Below are 10,000 nucleotides of genomic sequence, written 5' to 3'. Positions count from 1 at the left end.
TTTTTAAAAAGAAAGATAATTCATAGAAAAAAAAAGACAGCCTGTAAATAGCATCATTGTAAAAAACGTTACGACTATATCCACGGGATCCCAATATCTCAGTTGGTAGAGCACTCGCTTCACACGCAAAGGGACCAGGATCAATCCGGGGTGAAGTTGAGGTTTGTCCACCCAACGGGTCAGTGAATAGAAGATAGGTCGAAAATACTTTTCATAGACTAGCATCCTATCCAAAGGCTAACAAAAAATTGATATTGTCCATTTCACGTAATGGACAATGGGGATGAACTTCCGACTCCATGAGCCTAATGGCTCTGAATGACTACTATAGGTACCTATATATTTTTTTTTATTTTAGATTAATTTTCGAATGTATGGGGGGGGGGGGGGGGGGGGGGAGATGGAGGAGGGGAGAGGGAGAGAAAGAAATGAAAAGTGTTGCTAAAGAATTTTTTTTTTCCATTTTATAAAATTTGTGAGAGATGAAAAAAAATGTTATAATAAAACTCACAGATTTCAACCAAGACATAGTTTAAAATGATTAGGCATAGCGCATTCGCCTCTCTCCCTCTCTCTCGGAGGACAATGGCCGAAGAAACGAGGCGTGAAGATAAATTGAGAGAGCCAGGTTACAAACTAGAAGGATAGGGGTGCCTTGGAAGAAAAGGCACAGCGGGTACCCCTTGTCAAAGGCCCCCGTCGACCATGTATAATTAAAAGGTTGCTTGTATGCACTTCACGAGACCCTTCAAGTTTTGTTGAGTTTTTTTTTTTTCTTTTCCATATTCCTTCCGCTCATTCTATTCCATTCTCACAGCATTTTCATTTTTCAAGAAGTCCGAGAAAGGGAGAGAGAGCTTTCTCTTAACCCCTACTTTCAAAATAATCGAAACTATCACAGCTTTTACATCCGTATTCTGATTAGAGAGAAGAAAAAAAAATAATACGTATTTAAGATTTTGGCCAGAAAACCCTCATCTTGGTAAAAAAAAAAATCTTAAAATCTGGGTCTTCGCGAGTCTTGACGTTTGAGTGTGTTTGCCAAGATAAGGATCATTTGAATCGATAGATTTTTTAAGGACGAGTGTTCTGGCCAAAACTTTACATACGTGTTTTTTTTTTTTTTTTTTTTTTTTTTTTTTTTTTTTTTTTTTTTTTTTTTTTTTTTTTTTTTTACAGTTTTACAGATTACAGTAGTAGAACACTCCGTTCTCCCTTCGTTAATTTCATACTCCCCCCCCCCCTCCCCCACACCCCACTACCCCCAACATACACACATCCAAAATATCATTCTCACCTGCCTTTACTCGTGTTCATAATTAATTTTATTACTTAACAGAGATTAGAAATCACCCTAAAGATAAAAAAGGGTAAACCCGAAAAGTCAACATTTGTTCGTGTTTTAAGTGTTGAAACTGTTATATAAACTATAATATGTTTTTCCCACAGAGACAACTCTGTTAGCGGCTGGGTACTCATTTTGAGTACCTGGCCGTTGACAGCGTTTGTATCTGTTGGAATAAAAATAAGGCGTAAAAAAAATGGTAATATCTCCTAACGGGTGTTGCTGTTGGTCAGGGACCCTTTGTAAAGCTCTTTGGGTACGTTTAGTGGATATTGCGCTATACAAATTCTCAATTAGTTAAATTAATATTTTGTCTTCTTTTTTTTTTTTTTTTTGTATAAAAATAAATATAACGGTTTCAACACCATGCGTCATGTCTCGTTCTATATGTCAAGTGTTGCTGTTGGTCAGGGATCATTTGTAAAGCGCTTTGAGCGCGTTTAGTGGATGTTACGCTATATAATAGCTCAAGTTTATATATATATATATATATATATATATATATACGCTCTCGGGTTGCCTACAAAGATAATGAAATATTTCAAAAGAGACAAATAGATAGAAATAAATAACAGAATGATAATAGTGTATTATAGTTGGCAACAGACGGGTGCGTTGCAGTAATATAAAACATAATATTATGACTATAATGCATATGATATTTATTCAGCTGTTGTATTACAAAAGCGTTGTCATTGAATGTCAATTTGTAGAACAAATAAATTGTTTGACTAGCTATTTGCTGAGAAAATTAGTAGCCAGCAATCATTATTTTTCAATGATACATAAGATAGAAAGCAAAGAACCATTCCCAAGGATTCAACTATGCGCCGAGCGAGTCTCGATCGAACCCAGTAGGACCATCCGATCCTAAAGCGAGTGTCATACCACAAGACCACATAGCAGCACAATAAACACAAAATAGACACAATAGCTTCTGTCTGACCCCCATAATAAAGGGCAGAGTCTTCAAGTGGTTGTCTTCATAAAATTTCTGATGAGATTTGAATCTGGTACATAATATATATTATTATATATAATAAATATATATATATATATATATATATATATTATATATAATTATATATATATATGTATATATATATGAGTATATTATATATATATATATATATAATATATATATATATGTATATGTATATATATATATATTATATATATATATATATATATATATATATTGTGGGACAGCGTGGCTCAGCGTTACGGTCTTTGCTTCCTACCCGAAAGGTACCGAGTTCGATCACCCGTCGCTGCGCTGTGTGGCCTTGAGCAAGTCACCTCGCCCTAGCTTAATTTGCGGCGCTGCACTGCGGCCGACGCCTGGTTATTCCAGTATTCCCTTGGAATAGACCCTAGAGAAAAATGTCCCCCATGGGATGAATTAAGGGATTTTTATTTATGTTTGTTTATTGAATCACAAGCTAGTCAGTTACTTGCTTCCCAGATACGCTCTCGTATTGGGGTGTTTCTGGGGTTTTTTTTTTTTACGAAACCCGCCGAAACCCAGTCCCAGGTTCACTCCCCAATGGTGTACACTTCCCCTTAGTCCCAGGTTCACGCCCCACTGCTGCCTACTTCCCATAACGTTGTCGGGTTTCGGTAGGTTTCGTCGGGTTCCGGCGGGTTTCAGCAGGTTTCGTAAAAAAAAAAAAGAAACACCGCTTCGATTGCCTACAAAGATATTGAAATTTTTCAAAAGGGAAAAATAGACAGAAAGAACATACTGACAGCAAGCGGCTATGTGGTCTAGTGGTATGGCACTCGCTTTCGGATCGGTAGATCCCAAGCTCGAACCTTGCTCAGCGCATAGTCGAGTTCTTGGAAAAGGCTATTTACTCACAATCTCTCACCGTACTCCGGTGAATACCTTGCCGCTCAAAGCGTTGTCTCTGTCGGATAAAAATGTAATATCGCCTAACAGGCGTCATATCTCGTACTACATGTTATTTGTAACTGTAGGTCAGGGGCCCATTTGTAAAGCGCTTTGAGCACGTTTAGTGGATATTGCGCGATATAAAAGTTCAATTTAAAAAAAAAAAAATTTTTAGTAAGTTGTACCTCTCATACGCTCTCGGATTGTCTACAGAGATATTGAAATATTTCAAAAGAGAAAAATAGACAGAAATAAAGAACCCAGACTGTGCTAGAAGTGTATTATTACGGCTCCGTTGCGTGTTAAATAAAGATAATAATATTATGACTATAATGCATATGATATTTATTCAGCTGTTGTATTTATCAAGCATTGCCATTGAATGTCAATTTGTAGAACAAATAACTTTTTTGAGTAGCTATTTGCTTAGAAAATTAGATAGTAGCCAGTAATCATTCTTTTTCAATGATACACAAGATAGAAATATATATTGAGAGAGATCGACGTGTACATACATGCAGGTCTGACATCCGAACTCTCTTCCGGGACTAGTTTAACATAGTTGTAATGGACAATATTTTTACATCATTTTTTGAGATTTCCATTACAACAATCATGAGCCCATTAGGAATTGGGTTATCAGACCTGCAAATAAATGCACGTCGAGAGATATGGATAAATAACATAATCATAAGGTGCAGAATTTTGTGGCGATATGATCTAGTGGAAAACACTCGCATTCGGATCTGAAGGTCTAGGGTTCGTGTCCCGATTTTTGAGCGGCTCATGATTGAGTCATTAATTGGAACAGGATCTTTACAATTATTGTCTCACTGCACTCAGGTGTAAAATGAGTACCTGACAGTGAACAACATTGCTTCTGTCTGTGAAAAAGGATCTGCAATATTGCCTTGCACACGCCATAACCCGTCCTAGGCTAGGGACCCCATATGTAAAGCGCTTCGAGCACATGTTGCGCTTTATGTCTTTGCTTTTGTTTTTAAGGGTTTCAAGGCGCTTGCAACACATTTAGGTCATAACAGCGCCGGTACAAAAAAAAAGAAGAAAATTGGATAGTGAAAAGATTCTAGCTGTACAATTAAAAGAACTTGCTGAAAGATGAAGACAGAGGGGATTTGTTCAAATGGGGAACAGATGTAGATTACAAGAGCACAGTATCAATGTACTTAAGTTTGAGATTACCTAAATGTCTCACCCAGGCACCAGCATAAGATACCACTAAGAGGAATACACTTAAACGCTTACATTATGCATTCAAAATAACAATACATAACAGAGAGATTGTTTACAAGGTAAAAAATATAATCTTCCAAAACAATAACTATGCATTTAACTGTTTCCCTCCCAGCCAAGCACTACGGCCAGGGCCAGGGCAAAACCAAGTAATCTCATTCCAAGGCAAAGACAGAAAGCAAATTGGAAAACAGATACAAGGGGATAGAAGATACAGTAAGTGACGCCCTGTCCACTATGGGAGACCAGGTACCTCACCCAGCATGTTGCGCTTTATAAATACTCAAGCATTCAAGATTTCAAGTACCAGGTTCGATCCTCAGAAAAGCCAATATGATATTTTGAGGGGTTTTTTTCTTTATTTTTTTTTTTTTTTTTTGTAACACATTTAAAAAAATGTATTTTTCAAAATTTTCTTTCTGATTTTTCTGTCACTTTTTTTTAAATACAATTTTCTTTGTCTGGCACTTTTGAATAATTAATTGACAATTTTTTCAGATTTCTATCCCACACTATTTTCATGATAAAAAAAAAGGAAGAAAAAAAACGAACAAGGAAAAACAACCAAAAACAAAACAAAACAACCAAATAAAAAACCCTAGCAACCCCCCCCCCCCTCCCCCTTCCCCCCTCCCCCCCCCCCCCCAAAAAAAAAATAATTAAAATTAAAATAAATAAAAATACTAGTAACACTTGAAACAACCCCAACCCCTCCTGAAATAAAAAACAAACAAACAAGAAACAAACAAACAAACAAACAAACAAACAAACAAACAAACAAACAAACAAACTAAAATCGAAAGATAAAACGAACAACAACAAAAACTGACCTTCGTAAAACGCCGCCCAGGAGAGAGGCGTTGAGACATTCAGGGGGAGACAATCTTCGCTGGACTTCGGCTACGGTGACTTTATATTTGGATGTGGATGAGAGGAGAGACAGACGTCCTGGAACGGAGCAGAATACGTCACTGGGCGACGCGATGTGGGATGTCACCACCAATTCCTTGCTATTCTCATTTTTGGGCCGGATACCTGTTGACACAAACATTAACAGAGAAAGAGAATTATAATTAGTTAAGTTCCACCGATGTAGAGGTTGAGTCAAAACAAAAAGAAGTTTTTCGCAACATTTCAACATACAAGACGTCAATATTAAATGTAAAAATTTCAAAGAAGTATAGGAATCATAATTAGGCTTTCATCAGTTATTTCTCTATGTAAAATAATCAGTTGATAATTTATTGATTTATTTATATAGTTATTAATTTATTCATTTATTCCTTCATTTATTTATCTATTTATGTATCATTTTATATATTTATTTATCTCTTTATCTAATTATTTATCTATTTATGTACTTATTTATCTACAGATTTGTTTCACTTCTTTTTTGTATTGGTTCATTATCAATTTTACTTGTTTTGATGTGTTACTTGGAAATTCTATGTTACTGTATGTTTAATTTAATGGCAATTAATTGTCTAAAAAGCAACATTTACATTGAATTGGTATTTATAGCAAAGTTAATCTTCCCGAAAAAGAAGAACGTTTTGACCGAGTACGACACGGTTTCTAGAACTTTGATATCCCATAGTACAAATCCTCACAACCTCAACCCCCACCCACCCCCACCCACCCCCACCCTCCCTCCCTCCCTTATTCCCATCCCCCCAGCACATGTCTCGACCGACCTTCCCCTTCTCACCCCTATTCTGACGAACTCTGAATAAAAGAAAAAAATACGTTTTTAAAAGAAAAGTTGTCATTCAAATATCGATCATTTAAAAATAATCTTCACCTTGTCAACAACTCACAAACCTGGGACTTCAATGAAGTCTTCAAAGAAGTCTCAGGTTTGAAAGATTTTGAAAAGGTGAAGGTCATAATTTAAATTGAATGATATAATTTAGGAGAACCGAGTCTTCTGGCCAAAATTTTTTAAAATGTATTTTTTCCGAGTTCGGAAGTTTTCATCCCTTATCTCAGAAACCTGATGTTTTCGGAACCATTTCGACTCACTTAGCACTCAGCTAGCGTTTATTGGTCTTGTTGGCACCATTAGGCTCATCCACTACTCTCTCTCTCTCTCACACACACACACACACACACACACACACACACACACACACACACACACACAAGGGAGACGCATAGTCCCGTTTATCAACGATCGATAGTGTTGATAGTCTTTGTGATACTACGGTACCAAAACAATGGAAATCCAACCACCTCCGACTCATAGACACACTTATAGACTCGTTCACGCCAAGAGTTCTCAATAACTATGAACGAAAATAATAGTATTTAAAAACTCGAGCATGTATAAATAGAGCAATATCCACTAAACCTGCTCAAAACCGCTTTATTAGGGGTCCCAAGCTAACAGGATCGCTTAACATGTAAAAAAGATAGAGCTTTTATAAAGCGCAATATCCACGAAATGTGCTCAAAGCGCTTTACAAGGGGTCCCTGGCCAACAGCAACATTTAACATTTAGGACGGGACAACGCCTGTTAGGTGATGCTACAATTTTACTCGGACAGAGACAACGCTGTTAACAGCCAGGTACGCATTTTACACATGAGTACGGTGAGAGAATGTGAGTAAAGAGCCTTCTCCAAGGACTCAACTATGCGCCGAGCAGGGCTCAACCCCAGGACCTTCCGATCCGAAAGCGAGTTTTTTTGTTTTTTTTTTTTTGTTGCTTTAGGTCTCTTCCAACACAATTGAGGTTATATGAGAGACCGCTGAAACAAAAAAAAACAAGCAATCTAACAAAAATAGTACAAATGTAAATCAAAATCATAACCTAAAGATACCATAAGCTAAATTATAAATAACCAAGAACAAACAGGCAGAAGATTTACAGAAAAAAAAATCCCCTGTCAAAAATACAATCACAAACCAAAGAAGCAGAATAGGCTAGTAAAGAGAAGAAGAAACGACATCACTATCGGATCGTACACCCATGCGAACATCATAGGTATATGATTCAAGGGTGATGCTCCCATTCAACCACCCGCTCCGAAAGCGAGTGTCATACCACTAGACCACATAGCCGCATGTAGGACGAGACAAGTACAGTTATTGTCTGTTAGGCGTTAGGATTGCAACCCTTGAAGGTCATACACGCGCTCATTGTGATATTGATTGTGGCAATCTGGACTTGTGGTATGACACTGTCCTTCGGACTGGAAGGTACAGTGTCCGAGTTGCGCTCTGAACGGAGCTTTGTTGAGTCCTTGGAAAAGTCCCTTTACTCACATTCACTCAACGTACTCTTGTGTAAAAATGAGTGCCAGCCGTCAACAGCGAGAAAGCTCTATTGCAAAAATAAAAATAATAAATAAATAACAGGCGTCATGTCTCGTCCATCATATTAAATGTTGCAGTTGGCGAGGGACCCCTTGTAAAGCGCTTTAAGCACGTTTAATGGATATTGCGCTATTTAAATGTTTTTAAATTATTTTTTTAAAAATAAAACTTAAGTGAAATAACTTTCTCGACTAAAAATTGAGTTGTTTTGACGTACCTACCACAAGACCACAAGTCCCTAGACTTGGGGAAACTATTATGGGATTTCAGAATTTTTAATCGATCGATATTTGAAGGAAGGGATTTCTGGCCAAAATTTAAAAACGTGTATTTTTTTGGTCTTTTTTTGTGTGTGTGTGGTGGGGGGGGGGGGGGAAGATTATGGCAATATTCTATATGATCTGGCATCACTGAATCAGAAATATCACTGGTGTCAACAGCCACCCTTCCTTGATGAATAACGGATAATATTGACATTTTAGTGTATCGCCGCTGCTGCTGCTGTTGCTGCTGTGGTGTGCCAGCGGTACAGTCTGGAACATGAAACAAGACCTACCAGAGTTCCGAAAGTTCAGAACCGGTGATTACTCTTTGGATAAGACGCAAGATCTAACAGACCCAACTACCCAATCACTGATGGGTGGACAGGTGGGCTGGGGGAGGGGGGGGGGGGGGGGTTAGAAAAAGAATCTCGACTGCTCCCGGGAATGATCTCGATCCCTGTGGGAGACTGTTAATCACAAAAACGAATAATGACAATAAGGTTCCCCTAGCTAAGATGATTTTTTTTTTTTAAATATGTTATAACATTGCTTGCAATTTGTTTCTAGCAAAAACAAAAACAAAAAAGAAAAAAAGATCCGACTTAAAGGATTCTAGAAACTTCAAAATGTGCAGGATGATGATGACAAGACCGTTGTCCAACAGCAGATGTTCTTTACGAACGCCTCCAAAAGGCCTTGTTAGATTACATAACTTCTTTGTCTGCGGTTTGGGCCACACACAGACAAAAGAAAAGCCTTTTAGCTATTTGAATTAATCCTTTTAAACTAACATCAACCGCGAAAAGGGGGAAAAAAAGGTTTCAAGATATGCAATGTTTCGATGCTGCTGCTTTCCCCATTATTTCCATTACAAGCCATTCTGATTTCTGATTCGATTATCGCATCGTTAACACGCCCTATGGGTTGGCATTTCATGTGTTTGGTTTCTTCACTTTTTCTTCTTTCTGGTTGTGGTGCGGTTTTTTTTTTTTTTTTTTTTTTTTTGGTTTTTTTTTTAGCAAGACGTGCACTGAGTGCGACTCTGTGGAACATAATTTATGAAGGGATCGGACCTGAAATCCGAGGGACGTTAGCGATGAAATGTGACGGGCGTGCCTGGAGGGAGGGAGGGAGGGAGGGAGAGTGGAGGAGAAAGTTACGAAATTTTGCAATGAACGATGTTGACCAATGCATCTTCCTTATGTCAAGTCGAATCAGCATAGTCATGTTTACAATAAAATATAACATAACGACAATTCTGCCGCCCAACATAAAAAAGAATTCGAATTTTAGCCAGAAAACTCGTCCTTCAATAAATACCGATCGATTAAAACGACCCTCATCTTGTCATAAACTAAATAATTAATCCTTTTATATTATAGTATTATCATTTTTTTATAAATGTTTACTTTTGTCACTAAATTCTGCAAAGCGAGCTACCATCTTTGATGTGTTATGGGTTAAAATATATATTGTGTAATTACATAATACAAAGCATTAAAAATATTAACACTCAATTTTACTACATTCAGCGCATTAATCATTGAAATGCTTGGGCGGATAACCCAGAATTTACTTTCACTTTTACACTAAATCCACTATCAGCCGGGGTCCTGCCCGGCACCCAACAGTAACCGGTTCAGGAAAGGACATCTGAAGCAAATTGTCGTGTCAAAGATAGTTAAGGTCTGATGAAGCCGTGGCTTCCCTCCCTCCCTCCCTCCCTCCCCTCTCTCTATCTCTTCCCCATCGACTCCTCAATAGCTTTCAGCATCCCGTTACAGGAGTCGTGTTACCCCCGGGTGACAATCCTATAGAAAGTGAGGGGCGTTTCTAGAGAATCTCTTATCACCTTACGCCCATTACACCTTTGAGAGCTGCGCCTCTCTTTAGGAGAAAGGCGATCCACAGGGCGATGCATTATCC

The 10,000-nt window shown here is 37.8% G+C and overlaps 1 protein-coding gene across 8 annotated transcripts in view; it reads right to left on the bottom strand.

The window, feature by feature from the left end:
• LOC144962707 (transcription factor AP-2-alpha-like) overlaps positions 1 to 10,000 on the bottom strand; it is a 180,610-nt gene that overhangs the window by 10,438 nt on the left and 160,172 nt on the right. For all 8 annotated transcript variants that reach the window (XM_078895891.1, XM_078895890.1, XM_078895889.1 and 5 more), the window contains one exon: positions 5,324 to 5,528. In XM_078895891.1, the coding sequence (XP_078752017.1) occupies positions 5,324 to 5,528 (205 nt within the window). The remainder of the gene's footprint in view (positions 1 to 5,323; positions 5,529 to 10,000) is intronic.

The sequence above is a fragment of the Berghia stephanieae genome, chromosome 1 (genome assembly GCF_034508935.2).
Source record: "Berghia stephanieae isolate SIO BIC M18660-M18661 chromosome 1, UCSD_Bste_1.3, whole genome shotgun sequence".
NCBI lineage: Eukaryota > Metazoa > Mollusca > Gastropoda > Nudibranchia > Aeolidiidae > Berghia > Berghia stephanieae.
This window is presented reverse-complemented; position numbering and strand designations above follow the sequence as displayed.